Source organism: Pimephales promelas, chromosome 15, assembly GCF_988280905.1.
Source record: "Pimephales promelas chromosome 15, fPimPro1.hap1.1, whole genome shotgun sequence".
Taxonomy (NCBI): domain Eukaryota; kingdom Metazoa; phylum Chordata; class Actinopteri; order Cypriniformes; family Leuciscidae; genus Pimephales; species Pimephales promelas.
The window spans coordinates 20,157,590-20,175,676 of NC_142783.1; the positions used below are offsets into that span (position 1 = coordinate 20,157,590).

General features: G+C 36.2%; 2 protein-coding genes across 2 annotated transcripts; both read right to left on the reverse strand.

The window, feature by feature from the left end:
* Positions 1-2,167: 2,167 nt before the first annotated feature.
* Positions 2,168-12,337, reverse strand: slc22a7b.3 (solute carrier family 22 member 7b, tandem duplicate 3). Its single transcript, XM_039669836.2, has 10 exons — positions 11,891-12,337; positions 9,297-9,400; positions 9,043-9,197; positions 8,774-8,942; positions 8,108-8,231; positions 7,896-8,002; positions 5,486-5,700; positions 4,746-4,854; positions 2,789-2,995; positions 2,168-2,543 (listed from the first exon to the last, which is right to left on the reverse strand). Exons 1-10 carry the CDS (start codon positions 12,269-12,271, stop codon positions 2,465-2,467), a joined length of 1,650 nt encoding a protein of 549 aa, XP_039525770.1. The 5' UTR covers positions 12,272-12,337; the 3' UTR covers positions 2,168-2,464.
* Positions 12,338-13,324: 987 nt separating this feature from the next.
* Positions 13,325-17,295, reverse strand: LOC120477899 (solute carrier family 22 member 7). The gene is made up of 10 exons (XM_039669828.2): positions 16,817-17,295; positions 16,629-16,732; positions 16,042-16,196; positions 15,785-15,953; positions 15,507-15,630; positions 14,430-14,539; positions 14,113-14,327; positions 13,902-14,010; positions 13,592-13,798; positions 13,325-13,510 (listed from the first exon to the last, which is right to left on the reverse strand). The coding sequence occupies exons 1-10, from the start codon at positions 17,195-17,197 to the stop codon at positions 13,411-13,413; spliced, it is 1,674 nt and encodes a 557-aa protein (XP_039525762.2). The 5' UTR covers positions 17,198-17,295; the 3' UTR covers positions 13,325-13,410.
* Between the last annotated feature and the right edge of the window lie 792 nt (positions 17,296-18,087).

Here is an 18,087-nt window from a genome sequence, read left to right on the forward strand (position 1 = left end):
CTTCCCAAAATTCTGGATTCTGATAGAGGGCCATGAGACTTAGACCTGAGTGCAAAATGGAGGCTCTAGCCCCTTCCAGAGCTGAGATATCGAAACTCCAAATTTTGGCCAGAAAAAAAAAACGACAGTGGTACCCCTTACGTTTTTTTTTTTTTTCGGTTGAAAAATTAAGTTCCTCCAATCTTCTCAAAACTCTGGATTCTGATAGAGGGCCATGAGACTTGAGGCATTCCGTTGATTCCGCTAATCCGCTCCAGGTTTTCCCGCTCGCTCCGCAGTCCGCTCTGCGCATCGTATGTCTGCGGCCCTCTCTTGAATACGACAGTTCACGAAAGCTGTTGCATTAACAGGTAGGCTATGCAAGACTATGGAAGCTTGTTTCCGCCACAGAATGAAAAATAAAAAAGGCAATTGCAACTTTTTATCTCACAATTCTGACTTTTATTCTTACAATTGCGAGTTTACATTAGTTTGAGAAATAAAGTCAGAATTGCAAGATATGAAGTCAGATTTGCGTGATATAAAGTCAGAAATGGGTGTTATAATATAATATAAATATATAGATATAAATAAATATAAATAAATATATAAATATAAATATAAAGTCACAATTGCGTGTTATAAAGTCAGAATTGCGAGATATAAACTATTCCGAGTTTATATTTCGAATTTCATACATCTTTTCTCAGAATTGATACTTGCAAAATGCGAGTCTCAAGCCAATTCTACCTTAGAATTGGCTTGAGACTCGCATTTTGCGAGTATCAATTCTGAGAAAAGATGTATGAAATTCGAAATATAAACTCGCAATTATGTGTTATAAAGTCAGAATGGGCTTTATGCACAGCTGCACTACTTCCTGAACTTCAGCCAGCTCCTTGTTTCCTGTCTGCCATTATTGGTCAAATTGATTAATTCAGGTGTGCTTGACCTCAGTAGTCACGGCAACAATAATCAGACACACCTGAATTAATCAAGTTCAGACAGGAAACAAGGAGCTGGCTGAAGTTCAGGAAGTAGTGCAGCTGGGCATAAAGCCAATTGCGAGATGTAAACTAACAATTGTGAGAACAAAGTCGCAATTCTGTTTTTTTTTCTCTTCGAATTGCGACTTTATAACACGCAATTCTGACTTTATATCTCGCAATTCTGGCTTTATATCTCGCAATTCTGGCTTTATATCATGAAATTCTGGCTTTATATCACGCAGTTCTGACTTTATATCACGCAATTCTGGCTTTATATCTCGCAATTCTGACTTTATATCACGCAATTCTGGCTTTATATCACGCAATTCTGACTTTATTTCTCACAATTCTGACTTCATATCTCACAATTTTGAGATAAAAAGTCGCTATTTTTATTCAGTAGCGGAAACAAGCTTCCATAATAGACAGTGGTTGAATCTGCGAAATTATTCATTATTTTTTTTTGTTTGTTTTTGTGCATTTATGTCGGTAATGTTTTGCTCTTGGTCTTCTACTAGTGCTAACAACTTGTACAACATATTCACGTTCTAGAATTAGCTGCTTGTCTAATCAAATTATTGTACTCTCTCTCTCTCGATCTAATACAAATAATAGCCTAAGTATCTATCTATGTTAGATCTAGATCTAGCCGATCTATGTTAAATAGTTTAACAAACATTAAATAAATGGTTAAACTGAAATTATACTTGCTTACATTTGAAAGCATATTGCCGTTATCACTCCGACTCCGCTAACGGTCGACATTTTTTTATTTTTTGAACAAGATAGCAAAGCTGCGCATAGGATTGTGGGTGATTTAAGAGCGCGAAGGCTACACATATGCATCCTTTCCTGTGTATGGGATATTTTCCGAACGAAGGACTCAGTCCTTGAAATTCTGAGGATCCTCGACATTGGAACAGTCCTCGATGGACGTCGATGACGTCCTCGAAATTCCGGCTTCCGAGGATCCTTCCTTGACATTGAGAAACGCCTCGTGTATACTTTTGGTTAGGATCATGGCAAGCCAAGAGGTTCAGAATTACACCATAAATTAATCGCGTTTACTGCCATATTTATTAACATATAGTAAGGATAAGCATGATGTGTATATTGCCTAATTGCAAGCTTGTTTCAGAAATGGTGACTTTTTTTTCCCCCATCATTATTGAACATCATTATAGGAGTATTAGGTTGAATGAGTTAGAATTAAATGTTTTATTAATCATTAGAAAATAGACATTAAGAAAATAAATTATGCAAGTACTTTTACTTTTAATACTTAGCCTACATTTAAAATCAGGTACTTTTTACTTTTTACTTAAGTATGGTTGTCATTGTGTTACTTCTACTTTTACTAAAGTAAATATTTATCTGGTTATTTGTATTTTTACTTAAGTACTGAGATTCAGTACTTCCTCCACCACTGACACTATAAGTAACAGAACATCAGTTTGTATTATACATTTGGTAAAAGGATTGAAAGTACACAAATCTTAGTGGTCTTCAGTGGGTTCATTCATTTTCATTTTCTCCACGTCCTCCTGCTTGTCATGATGTTTAATGAGATTTTTCCTATTCAATATGATAAAAACACATGATTGATTTGGTTAATGAACACAACTTCAACTTTCCATGTATCCTTTAAGTGTTTTAAATAGAGATTAAATGTCCCTATATTGATCCTAATATTCAAGCTAATTCTCTTAAATAATCTTAGAATAATTGAGGGGTTTGTATTTTAAATGCTTGACTTGACAGAGTTGCTCAAATGTTCAGCTGTGTGTTAAATACAAGTCCACTATAGCTGCTTTACTCACCCAGTACCCTCGACATCCTCTATGGTCTCGGGTAGACACCTGCCTCTTGTCTCAGGTAACTGCCAAGCCACCAGACAAGCGACAAATGCCACAGAACACAGGATGGTCTGAGAGAAGTGACCCCAGAAACTGTCCAAAAGCAGGACTAGAGGAGCCACAGACACACCCAGACGGGCCAGGAACGAGTTATAGCCCATCCCATTTTGCCTATAGGACCCAATAAAGTAAATTCTTTATTTATATACTATGCATTGACATACATTTTGCACTTTGTGGTCAAAATTCTGGAACAAGAAGAAGAAGAAGTCTCGTATGCTCACCAAGGTTGCATTTTATTAAAAATAAAAACAATATTCTGAAGTAGAAGTGTTTATATTTTGAATATATTAAAAAATATAATTTGTCCCTGTGTTGGCAAAACACTTTTTTTAGTTTCACATGATACTTCAGATATTATTCTAATTTGCTGATTTGCTGCTCAAGAAATATTTTTTATTACAATTTACTATCAATGTACAACGTGCGATCTCATGAGAATACGCATGTATTTGTACGTAAAGTGTCGTTCTATCATACGTATATATAATTACGTTTTATATGCGCAGAAACGTGTAATACTGAGGTATTTACAGTACTAAAACGTAAAATATTTCCGTATTGACAGCATAAAAACGTAATTTATTTACGTATGAACAAATCCACCGACGTACATTGTATATCACAATGTAGGCTATGCATATTAGCATTATGTTTTGACTCTATTGCATTCCACTGTTATTAATGAAGTTTTCAGTCGCATTTATTGATATAATACATATTAACATGTTGCTCGTTTCGCCTGCATGGTGTTAAACAATACACTATAAAACACATTCTTTAACGTTACTCGTTCAACCATTTTGTAATAGTTTATTTACCTTGAGACACATAAAGCGTTTTCTCCTATAAAACACAACAAAAATTCACAAAAGACATCAATTTTATTAGTTTGATGTAATCCAAATTTCATCATCATGTGCCACCAGCAAGGCTTCATCATGTGAACGGCTTTTGGTATCGCATCGGTTTTGACATTTCGCAAAAAATAAATTATTGTGATTATACAATGTCTGTTAGTTATGTTTTTCTTCTTAATTGTACTTTGTTATGTAGTTTTAAAGAATTGTTATGGGTAGGTTTAGGGGTAGGAGTAGGATTGGTGGCTCAAAATATATTTTAATGCTATTGTTAATAAAACTGCCCTTTCTCAACACCTGTCCGCTACGTTTTATCCTTTTTTATATTAAGTATAAAATGGGTATGTTTAGGTTTGGGATTAGGGTTACGGGATCTTGCATTTATCTATAAAATGGTAAAAGGGAAATTAAACAGATATCTTTATGATATAGAATATACGTAAATAGTTTACGTTTTGAAGCTGTAAAAACGTAATGTTACATTTAAATGTTGCAGATGCGTCTATATTATACGTTTCAGCCTCTGTCCAAAGGTAGCCTACTAAAAAGTACGTTTTCTATCTTTGCAAAAACGTAAAATTACGTATTAACAATGAGACCAGGCTGCAATGTAACCAGTGTGCTGCTTAATATTTTTTGATACAGTATCATTTAAAAGTTTGAGGTAAGAAAGATTTAAAATAAAGCTCTGCTTTATTAAAAATGACAGTAAAGACATGTATAATGTTACAATATATATATATTTCAAATAACTACTGTTCTTTTAAATTTTATTACAGAAATTAAGCAGTTTTCAACATTGTTAATAATAAGAACCATTGTTAATCAGTAATGGAGTATCAATAATGCAAAATAAAACAGTGCAGTTATATTTATAATAATGCAAATATAATTACATTTTATATAATAATAGACTATTAATAATAGTAATATAAAAATCAAGTAATTTAAAGATTTTATTTTGAAGTGTAAAATACATATTTAATAATATGTTCCGTTACCTGAGAACAGTGGGGTAAAGCTCCGAGCTGAATAATACAATTGTAGAAAAAGCAGCAACTGCGAATCCTTTACCCAGTACTGCCACCACTGTACGACCAATCCACTGATCTGTGTGTGAAAGAAATGGTATTGAGCACGGTGTCTGTGACTGAATAAACAAATAAAAGCCCTCTAGTAGTTTCCCCAAGTGACTGTCATTTAATCACATGTAGCCTACATACTTGTACAACTGTTGAAATTGCAGATTTATTCAGGAATGAAACAAGGTAATGTCCTTATGAGTGAGGTTCATTTAAAAACGCTGATTCGACGGCACCGATAGCCTCACGGGCAGCGCGCTGACATACAGTATAGCGCCCTTGTGCTTCGGATGACCCGAGTTCGAATCTCGGCTCGTTGACATTTCCCAGTCCCGTATCCCGTCTCTCTCCCATCTCCCTTCCTGTCCACTCTACACTATTCTGTCACAATAAAAAAACGCGGATTCATTCAGGAACAATACACCACTATGCTCATGTGCAACATTTTACTTTGGCTTAATTTGTTTGGAACGGTTTTCGTCGACAGAGCAAAAAAACAAGGTAACTGTCAATATGGTGTCTAAAATATAGGCCGAATGCAATCTTAACGTCTTGTTTATTCATCTTTTAAAAGAAATCGTGCTGTTTTAGATATGCGAGAACAACAGGACTGGTTTGCTCCTTGATAATGTGCAATCATGTGGTTTTGCTAGTCTCACCTTTGGGTATGAATATGTTGATCATAAGACTGATTCCAGCCAATAGATGAGCTCCTGCTTCAGTTTTACGTCTGCCGATCTTCTCCAGCAGGTAATATACGAGCAGTTTAGATGGAACCTCAATGGCCCCATACACAAACTGAGTGAGGTACATATTTAGTCCAAAGCCTGTGATGTTGAGGCTTATACCATAGGTTATAGTGGCAACACAAAACCTGCAAGAGAAATGTCATTAAATATAATTTATTATTCAAACAATGAAGTCTGAAATTTTTTCTAATCTAGTGCAGCTGAAGGCGGTCAACAGCCAGGTTCCAAAAGTAAAAATCTGGATTTTAAATATCTCAGCTCTGGAAGGGTCTAGAGCCTCAATTTTTACACCCAGGTCTAAGTCTCATGGCCCTCTATCAGAATCCAGAGTTTTGAGAAAATTGGAGAAACTTATTTTTTCGCATCGAAAAAAAAAAAACGACAGGGGTACCACTGTCGTTTTTTTGGGGGGTCGAAATTTTGAGTTTCTCTGATCTTCTTGAAACTCTGGATTCTGATAGACGGCCATGAGACTTAGACCTGAGTGCAAAAATTGAGGCTCTTGTCTAGACCCTTCCAGAGGTGAGATATTGAGATTTTAATAATGGCATAAATGCTACGTGGGATCTCAATATCTCAGCTCTGGAAGGGTCTAGAGACTCCATTTTTGCACTCAGGTCTAAGTCTCATGGCCCTCTATCAGAATCCAGAATTTTGAGAAGATTGGAGAAACTTATTTTTTTCGCACAAAAAAAAAAAACGACAGGGGTACCACTGTCGTTTTTTTGGGGGGGTCGAAATTTTGAGTTTCTCTGATCTTCTTGAAACTCTGGATTCTGATAGTGGGCCATAAGACTTAGACCTGAGTGCAAACATGGAGGCTCTAGACCCTTCCAGAGCTGAGATATTGAGATATTTATAATGGCATAAATGCTACGTGGGATCTCAATATCTCAGCTCTGGAAGGGTCTAGAGACTCCATTTTTGCACCCAGGTCTAAGTCTCATGGCCCTCTATCAGAATCCAGAGTTTTGAGAAGATTGGAGAAACTTATTTTTTCGCACAGAAAAAAAAAACGACAGGGGTACCACTGTCGTTTTTTTGGGGGGGGTCGAAATTTTGAGTTTCTCTGATCTTCAGGAAACTCTGGATTCTGATAGAGGGCCATGGGACTTAGACCTGGGTGCAAAAATGGAGGCTCTAGACCCTTCCAGAGCTGAGATATTGAGATATTTACAATGGCATAAATGATACGTGGGATCTCAGTATCTCAGCTCTGGAAGGGTCTAGAGACTCCATTTTTGCACTCAGGTCTAAGTCTCATGGCCCTCTATCAGAATCCAGAGTTTTGAGAAGATTGGAGAAACTTATTTTTTCGCATCGAAATAAAAAAACGACAGGGGTACCACTGATTTGGTTTTCGAAATTTTGAGTTTCTCTGATCTTCTTGAAACTCTGGATTCTGATAGAGGGCCATGAGACTTAGACCTGAGTGCAAAAATTGAGACTCTAGTCTAGACCCTTCCAGAGCTGAGATATTGGGATTTTTATAATATCATAAATGCTACGTGGGATCTCAATATCTCAGCTCTGGAAGGGTCTAGAGACTCCATTTTCTCATGGCCCTCTATCAGAATCCAGAGTTTTGAGAAGATTGGAGAAACTTATTTTTTCGCACAGAAAAAATTTTGAGTTTCTCTGATTTTCTTAAAAACTCTGGATTATGATAGGGCCATGAGAGGTTAGTTGTTGTGGGAAGGAGGCGGGAACGTCGACGCTCCCTGTTGCTTTCGCTCCTCCGTGAGAGACGCGAGACTGGCGCGCGCCTTACAGGTGTCTTTCATTATCACTCACGCCACCGGCCTCGTGCAGCGCGCCGTCCTCGTCCCTCGCCCTCGATCATCCTGCTCGCCACAGCCAACTAACTAGACAATTTGAGTGAAATGAACTTCAAACTCTGGTGGCTTGCTAAGCTGTGCAATGCGGTGCATTGTGGGACAAATGCGCACCTTGGTTATTTTCTGTGTTTTCTCGGTCAAGAGGGCACCAAATTAAAAAAAAAATCTTTTACATTTCGACTACATACTGTACAGTATATAGGCTATGATCCACTTTCAATAAAGATTAATGTTGCAATGGGTAAAATGCTCCTTTCAATTTAAATATCAGAAAAAATTATATTTATATATATATATATATATATATATATATATATATATATATATAACATTTAGATTTTAATCTGCATATAGGATGGACATCTGTTCTGCTCATTTTTGCTCACTGATTTGAAGGCTTTTTGAGTAAAACAGCTCTATATTTAATTAAGCACACAGAAGAACCATAAGCAGTGCAAACTGATTTACAGAATGTTACATACCAAATGGTTCCTGTGAGCATAGCCAGTCTCCTAATCTTAGGGGTTCTGACAAGGTCCAGGTACGAATATTTTTTCTTTCCTTGATCTGTTATTATGATAGAGAGAGCCTATAGAAGAAAGACATAGCTATAGTTGCCTACTGACAGATAGTTGTTTTAAATTGCGTCAATCCAGCATGTATTGTAAAATTGAAAATATATATTTTCTCTCACCTCAGGTGTGATTCTTGAGATAACTTCCTCCTTGTGATTCATGACAGCACATTTATGAAGATAAAAATGAGCTCTTTCTGCCTTCCCATTGGCTATTAGCCACCGAGCCGACTCTGGAACCCACCTAGATAAGAAACATTTGCTCTATAAAACATTGTTAGGGTTCTTTCAGACAGAATGCATTTTTGCATTACACTCCTCTGCTTTTTCATGGTTTTCTAGACAGACAAGTTTGACCGTTGCTCTCGCGTCTTCTGCATTCATCACATGCATAAAACAGCATTCTAAAAACGTGGCACTCAAGTTAAAACTTCATCTTTTAAAAAAATGATGCTGCATTCGAAAACGCATATTAAGTAAATTCTACATTTGGTTTGAAATATACTTAGCAACTTTTTAAAAAAGTGTGTTGTATAGGATGAATATGTGAAGTAGGAATGAAATTCAGATTGATCGATGAATTCATGTGACCGATGGCATTTAGTTGCATTGCTTCACTACCATTCATAAATCAGCCCCGTGGCCTCATGGGATTGTAAAGTCTCCAGTGGCATGAGCACTTCAGAATCAAGTACTTGGACACATGCAGGGCATGTCTTTAGACATACGCTGTACTGACTAATTTGTGTTTTAAATTAGACCGAAAGAAAATGTAAGGCCCATTACCACCAGAGGACTGTGGACAGTAGTAAAGGTGAAGTGACGGCCACAGTCAGCCATCTCCAGTCTCTGATACAGAACGCAATAAGAGACAATGAGGTGCTCCCAACAGCCCATGCCATACTGTCAATTATACATACTAGTCTCCTGTGCTGAATGTCCACCCATTCCACATCTGGAGAAAGACACGTATATATGATAAGGCCCTTTTCCTTTGTTTTACATTCACTTTCAATCATAATGAGGCATTGACACTGAGAGAGAGAGGTTCTTACTGAGTATGGTTGAGATGATAACGATGCCAGTGATGGTGAATCCACTAAAGAATCTCAGCACTGCAAACATGATGAAGGAGGAAGAAAAGATGCTGGCCAATGCAAAAGCCATTCCTGATATATACGACACCAGCAGCATTGGCTTACGCCCAAATCTACAAGCCAAATAGGGTATGTTTTTTTTATACACAACATTTCATGCTTTTGGCTGTGTTCATAAAATATACACAGATCTATTTTCAATGAAACATCACCTGTCACTCATGCCTCCAAAAAAAGCTGCTCCAAACATCACTCCGACAAAGAAGATTGTGGCCACAGCTTTATTCAGACCTCTGTTATCACATACTAGATCCCACTGTGAAATGAAGAGAGATGGAAAATAACTGTTAAAATAACTGTTGTGATGAACTGCTTCCTGAACTAGAAGACTTTCAAAACGTAAATGTAGATGTGCATGAACCTGCAACCATTAATTTGTCACATTACCCATTTTTGAAAATTACGTTTTCATTTCACATTATCTTCAACCAAGTCTGCAAACGTGCTAGCGCATTGTATGGTTTACATTACCAATTGCTAAACACAGATCTATACATTAGACACATTATTCAAAACTAACAGCTCTTGTGTTTCATTTGGAAAACACTGCCATTGAAATGCCACATTCATATTCCTCATGTTACCTACACCTCATGATCATGTGTAACAAAAGAAAAAAAAAATCGAAATCAAACCTCAATGTTTTGGGAAAGAAATTATTTTACCCCATTGCATTTCCGTTTAAAGCAAATATGCTCAATTTGATCACTTAGAAATCAAAACAAAAATGTTTACCCTAGCATTTATGTATATTCTGTAATTATGCACTGAATACCCATACAAGTCAAGTATTTCTACACAACATATTGTTTAAAAAATCAGCTTCACAAGAACAGATGCAAATGATCAAATAGGGGATTATCACGCTGATACGTAGTACTTCTGGATTCAGCCACTTCCGTTGAATTACCGATCTCACTGGCGAACTGATGACAGACTACACTAAGTTTATTTATAAGTCATCCCTGGTAAATTAGTCTGATTCACTAAAGTGCCGGCTGCAAATAAACGTGCTACCTTGTTTTATTTGAAAGTTTTAATCCACTTCTTCCTTATACTCAATTCAGTCGGGAATCCATGAAAACTTAAGTAGGGTTGGCATTGTTGGTTAGATTTACAAAGTGGAACAGAGCAGTGACATATATAGCCTTCGTCTCAGGCATTGTTGAACTGCATCGGAAGTGGACATGCACAAAGTTGACAAATCCCGCTCATGAAACCCGGAAGCGTGATAATCCCCTATTCTGTTGTAAAGCAGCATAACAAGCCAAAATTATTATACAGCTCAAGTCAGTTCAGTGTTGATTCAGTTCAGTTCAATAAAGTTCATAAATTGTGCATACATACTAAATCCACTGTATTTGTGCACATACATGTACATGTAAGTGCTATGACAAACTCATGCACAATGAACAAGCAAAAGACGTGAGAGTAGTGTTTTACATTTTTCACATCTGCGAAGTTTGGCGTGTATGTCTAATCATTTAATGGTTTGTGTGTAGAGTTACTACACAAAAACGTTTTTTTTTACAGTTTTTCTCACTTGTTTACACACATTTTCTGGTACTTGAGACACAATGACCACAACATGTAACTCATTCACCAACCCCCTGAACCAATTCTACTGAACTACAAGCACAATTCCTGCTTTCCACTCAAATTGCAGTTCTAAAACACACTTTTTTCAAAACACTACACACAATTCTCATGCAGAAAATCTCTTGTTTTCATGAGGAACACACTGCCATTCAAATATTCAAACTGACTCGTCACATGGGCAAACACATTTCACACAGTTTTACAATTAGCGATCAGAGCTTTGGCATAAAATACCAAATCCAAAGAGAGGATGCAGCAGACATTTTTTTTTTTTTTTTACTGTAACAGCATAAGAAATTCTGTTGTTTTGTATGTAGACCACTGTATGTGCAACTTTGTGTTGGTTGGGGTGTACAAAATGTTGGATCTATCTCCCATTGATTTTGTGGGAAAAATAAAATATATTTGTTACCGTGTATTTGTGTGTTCTGTGTATAAAAAACAATATTCTCAAATATTTTACAACACAGTTATGTATGTAATATCTGTAACACTGAACAAAAAAGGCCTAAGTCATTATGATGAATGGAGAAGAAGTGTTTTCCATTGATCATAGTGTTTTACATTGAGCACATCAGTGTTTAACTGGTTCTTATAAATGTCTATTTATATGATGGTTTGTGTGTGTCATTTGAAAACAAAATACCATTTTGAGAAGAAATAACATTGTTTTGAATGTAAAGTTTCATTTTGCAGGAGAATTGAGGGGTTTTGCCAATTGTGTGAGTGTTTTTAGATTTGTGTGTAGAGTTCTGAGAATATGAGGCATTCTTTCAGAAAATGTGTGTAAACAATCGAGAAAAACTGTAATGGTAGAATCGTTCATTGTTTGTTGATGCTAGTTCACAGTGCATTAACTAATTTAACAGATACCAATTTTCTCTGTGAAAATGTATTAGTAAATATCTAAACTAACATTAAGGTTGTAAATGCTGTGAAAATATTGTTCATTGTTAGTTCACGTTAACTGTTAACTCTAAACATTATAACTGAAATGAAACATTTCATTATAAAATGAAACAGTGTTACCCCTTCAAATGATTTGAGTTAACTCATTGGATTTTTCAGTATACAGGCACATCCTAGCAAGTAAGGGTAAAAAACGTTAAGTGTGTGAAGTGCAGCACCTTCGTCATTGAAATCTCACCTGTGTTGCGAGAGTGCTGATGAATGTGCTGTTGTCAAACTCCCATCCATTCGGACACTCCACTACAGGACCTTCTGTGCTGCTGGAGGAGTTTGGCAATAGATGTAACTGAGGATAAGAAAACATGTAACAAGAAGCAGGAGTACCATCGTCCTGCACTGGAATACTGGCAGCCAGTTTCTGCTCCCGACTCAAATTCCCAAAAATTCCCTCAGCCTCCAGAGAGCTAATGTCACAATGGTGAGACGGGATGGCGGCGATAAAGTTGCTTAATAGAAAGTGGCACGGTATAGTGAATCGTCCGACAAAACTGATGCAAAGAATCATCTTCTGGAACCTGCCGAAACCATTGATCTCCGTAATTAGATCATCAAACTTCATGCTTTTTATTGATGCACAGAATTCCCTCTGTGTCTTCTTACAAAATGCTTGGTGTATATGTGCTGAGTTTTTATGGGATATCAAAGGTTGGTAACTGGAAGTCAGATGCAGCTTGTACTTTGGTCATTAATAAAACTGCTGTGGTTGTATGTCTGTGTTTTAAATGTGTGTATGTGTCCATATCTTCATGTGATCTTTCATCCATAGTAGCTTGTCAGTAGGGGGTGAATGATTTGTAAGTTGTAGTTAATGTTTGTATAAGAGTGTCTCACCATGTGTGCAGTTCATGTGGTTAATGTGTTCGGACATTGACACCTTTTCTTACCAATGAAATCTTGTTAGCAATTGCCATTCACGTTTGGCTAGTATGATGTTTTGTGCATATCTCAGTCTGTTTTTGATCAATTTCCTCGAAATGGAGTTTGCAGAAAAAAGGCAAACTTTGTCTCTAATTACAATTCATAAAACACCATATTCTCAAGTTACTTTTGTTATTATCTAACATGCTTATTGTGCAAAGAATTTGTGGTTCATAAAACTTCTGTATCAAGAGGATTAAATCAATGTTGCTGCCTTTAATTGGACATTTAACATTGTGTGTACTTGGACTCAAAGAAATCACTTCTATTAATATTCTTCTTTATAGATAAACACTAACAATCTGCATTTTATAAACACTTATAGAAAAGCACTAACTCAAGCTTCAAGTTGTGCAACATATCTTCCGCAATCATACCAGAAGTTAGTAAACCAATGCCAAGCCTTGATTTTATTAAACATATTTATAGGCACAAATTATTTGTTGTCCTGTAATTTACTAGGGCCAACATTTCATTTATCCTGGAATAAGTTCTGGCTTTGTGAAACCATTTTTTCCTTTAAAGCAAATTATAGTATATTGATGAATTAATTATCAAAACAATGGTGTGAGAATGACCGAGTGAAAAGCCTTTGAGCTATTTCTATTTACTATTCGCATATACTGTATGTGGAATAATGAGTCCACACAATGCTGACTAAAACAGTAAACACAATGAGAAAACATGCAACACCTCCCTTCAAATTTCTCCTGAAATTGTTTATTTAAACGACACAGTAACACATAAATAGGAAATTGTATGGATCTATGGATGCTATAGTTATGTGTTCTGCAAAATTAAATCATCTTTCCATTTCACCCTACTGCCTTCTTTTTCCTCCATTTTTTGATCCTGTAGTAGTGAACCATCAGTACCCTTCCTGAGATGAGAAGCAAATGTTAAATCTTAAGGGTTCCGTTTCCTGGAAACAATACTAGATAGTTTTTCCACATGATCTTACCTCATTCCCTCAATATCCTCAATAGTCTCAGGCAGACACCTGCCTCGTGTCTCTGGTAGATGATAAGCCACGAAAGAAGCAGAGAGTGCGAGAGAAGACAAGATGACTTGAGAGAAATGGCTCCATATGTCATCCGATAGCAAGATCAGAGGAGCCACAGACACACCGAAACGTGCCACGAAGGAAGTATAGCCCATCCCATTTTGCCTACAGGAAGCAGAACATTTCAATAAATACATATATAATTAGTTGTTGATGCTGGAGATACGTTTTACTTGCATACAACTGAGCATGAAGTTAGATTTCCTACCTTAAAACAGTGGGGAAAAGCTCAGAACTGTATAAAATAACTGTACCAAAAGACGTGGCGGAGCAGCCTTTTCCCAGCACGGCTATTACCGTACGAACCACTTTCTTATCTGAATGGCAAGATAAATCATTGTTGTACTGGATCTTTTCATCAAACCTACATTGTTATTCATTCTTCATGTCAAAAAGTCAATAAGTTGTAAGTCTCTCACCTTTGGGTATGAATATGTTAATCACAAGGCTGATTCCAACTAATAGCAAGGATCCAGCTTGAGTTATGTGTCTTCCAAACTTATCCAACAGATAATAGATGCTCAGTTTGGCAGGAATCTCAATTGCACCATACACAAACTGAGTGAGGTATATATTTAGTCCAAAGCTTGAAATGTTGAAACTAATTCCATAGGCAACAGTGGCGACAGCAAACCTGGCAGTTAGAAAGCAGCAGGAACGTGCAAAATTAGATTAATCTGAACACCCTTTCACTGATGCCACTGTGGTGTGTGTTTGTGATTGTGATTTGACACACCAGGTGATTCCTGTGAGTAAAGCCAGCCTCCTCATCTTAGGAGTCTTGATCAGATCCAGGTATGAATACTTCCTGTTTCCTCTTCCAGTAACTATGATTTTAGCCAACTCCTAGACAGAGAGAGAAAAAACAAGATGTTCAGATGTAAGCAAACTATGCTAAAGTAAAAGCAAGAAAACAAACAGAGACACAATTAACACCATTGTAAACAATGTGTTATTTTATTTTTTTTAGAAATGACAGACTCTCTGATGATGTATACTAGACTTCTCTATTTTTTTGCTCAACCTGCTCTACATTTTTCCTTTTTCAATATTCAGTTTCACTGCTTTAAAGACAAACATAAATAGTGAGTAAAGCCAAAATATTAAATGTCACAGATATATATTCACTGATTAAGAAATAACAGTATTGTTCCTCAGTTATTCCTCTTTGAAAGAAAAAAAAGTGTCATCTGTATGGACAGTAATCCTCGTTTGGTTTTTGACTACTTAAAGTGTGTACAATTAAAGTGTGCACAATTTTTTTGTAATCATTTTACTCGTGAGTAAATTACTCAAATTTACTCATGAAGCCACATTAAGATCTCTATATCTCTGGGATTGATACCAAAAGGAAAGTTTGTTAAGAACCAGAATCTAAAAGAAAATTAGAAGAGCTTTTTGCCATTTTTTTAACTGTCACTGTTGGCGTACAATGCAACAAACCTTGCTAAGTCAACAGATTTGACTAATAGACCTACCAATCTCTGTGTAAAAATAAAAATGATGATGCTGCCATCTTTATAAAGTCATTTTAACCCCCATATAATTTGGCTCCAAATCTCAGGTGAAAATTTTGAACCCCTTTTACAATAGTGTACTCTGTGACTTTTAATATTTTGGCTTTCATCACTATTTATGTTAGTCTTTCTACATAAAAAAAAAATATAAACAAAATTGTTTCTGAAAAAAAAAAAGTTTCTGAAATTTGGTTGATTTGAGACAGAATTACCTACACAGTACCATTCATTCCTAGCAAAAAATATGCTGCTGATATTTTTACTAACATTTTAGATTTCTTTCTGTAATCTCTCACCTCAGGGTTTATCCTAGCAGTGCTTTCTTTTTTACGATTCATGACAGCACATTTATGAAGATAATTGTAAGCTTTATCTGTCTTCCCATTGGCAATCAGCCACCGAGCCGACTCTGGAATCCACCTATAAAATTATTCACATTAATTATTATTTCATATTGAGAATGTACTGCTTTTACACTCTGATCTGCAAGCGACTTTCTTGGAAAAGACATATGTACCGGATGACTTACAGATATTTTAAGACATCAACTTAGTATTGGTTTATTTACACTCACCACCAAGTGATTATGGCAATAATGTTGGGCAATGAGATGGAAACTGTCAGCCATCTCCAGTCGCGAATAAAGTATGCAATCAGTGAAATGCTCATGAAAGCAAATGTCCAAGACAGGCTGTCAATCACCCCTACAAGCTTTCTGTGCTCAATGCTCACCCACTCCACATCTGATAATGAATGAATGAGGCATTTGAGTTTCATTTTAGAAACACTGCACAAAAATAAAACAATTTAAAATACAATGCTCCTACTCACTGAGTACAGAAGAGATGATGACACTGCCAGTGATGGTAAATCCAGTGAAGAATCTCAGCACTGCAAACATGATGAAGGACGAAGAAAAAGCACTACACAACCCAAAACCCATTCCTGATATATGTGATACCAACAACATTGGCTTACGCCCATACCTGTGTAGAATAATAAGACATGTATCCATGTAGAAACACTACATCAGTGCTAGTACAAACCACCCCAAAAAAAAAAAAAACTAATTTTTGAGCCCGTGTTTTTCTAATGCAACTGGAATTTAAAGGGTCACCAAAATGCACCCAAAAATGTCAGCATTTACTGTCAGAATTTACTCAACATCTTGTTTCCTAACATGTATGACTTTCTTCTTTGGAAATTTTGTGGATTTTTTTTAACCATAATGGAAACTAATGGTTACCAGAACTGATTGTGTTTCAGAAAAGAAACTCATATAGGTTTGGAGCATCATAAGTCAATTACGACAGAATTTTCATTTTATGGTGAACTATGCCTTTAAGAAATGTATTGAGCAAATTTTGAGATGGTAAAAACCCCATATAAATGTTTATATCCAGTTTAGTTGCACTAACATTGCACTCAGGCTCCCGTAAGCTGCTGCTCCAAACATGACCCCAATGAAGAAGATGGTGGTTGTCAATCTGCTCAGTGCTTTGTGGTCACACACTAAATTCCACTGAACAGAAAGAAAGAGAGAGAAAGAGGCCACAATTAGAATAGAATACAATAAATCAGCGATACATAAAAAGCAAGAGACTACCTGTGTGGCGAGAGTGCTGATGAATGTGCTGTTGTCAAACTCCCATCCATTCTGACACTCCACTACAGGAAGTTCTGTGCTGCTCGAGGAGTTCATCAGCAGGTGGAACTGAGGATACGCAAACATGTGACAGGAAGCAGGAGTCCCATCCTCCTGTGCAGGAATACTGACAGTCAGTCTCTCTTCTCGACTCAGATTCCCAAGGATCCCGTCAGCATTCAGAGAGCTGATATCACAGTGATGAGATGGGATAGCAGCGATAAAGTTGCCTAACAGGAAATGACAAGCAAGGCTGAATCGACCAAAGAAGTTGATGATCAGGATCATCTTCTGAAATCTTCCGAATCCATTAATTTCTGAGAGAAGATCTTCAAACGTCATCTTTGTGCTCTGTTGTGCTGGACCTGGTTGTGGATCTGTCTCACCTGGACGTTGAGTGCATACCTCACAATCATAACACTCACAAGTGAAGAAATGGTTAACAGAGGGGATGTCTAAAGCTTTGAGGAACCTTTGTAAAAATTAAACCCTTTGGTTGAAACTTTACATTATGGTAATTGTATAAAAGAAGTTCATTCTTGCTTTGTCATTCTGAGCTCTAACTTTGCATCCAGACACAGATTAACTGCTTCTTTCAAATTCTCAAGCCATAGTCTGCTCACTTTTATTCTCTAAACTGACAAATTGTTTAGCATGAATTTTGTCATGAATTTTATTCAGCAATACTGCATTAAATTGATCAAAGGCCTTTATCTTAAAAGGCATTTATGTTGGATTTCTATTCTAAACACTGTTCTTTTCACAAAATCTTAATATAATAACAGTACAATGTTTTCAACATTGATAAGAATTGTTGAGCACCAAATTAGTTGATAATTAGTCATTATTATTTTAGAACATTTTCTGATGGATCGTGTGACTGGAGGGTATATCAATTATATTTTAAAATATACTAAAATAAAACACGTTTTACTAATTTTTACTAAATTTACTAATATTTGCAATACTGATGTTTTCACTGAATTTTTGATCAAATAAATTCAGCATGTGCATAAACCCAAAACCAACTCTACGTTTGAACAAGAAAAAAAAGGTCCTCCAAGGTTCTTTTCTTCTTGTCTTATTATTTGCAAATATTTGTATGTACAAAAAAAAAAAAAAAATTAACAAATTTCACAGACATTTGACAAACAGAAATGTGGTCCAATAACAAGTGAACACGAAAGACATTGTATAAACCCTTTAAAAAACTTTAGGCCTATCTTGAAAAA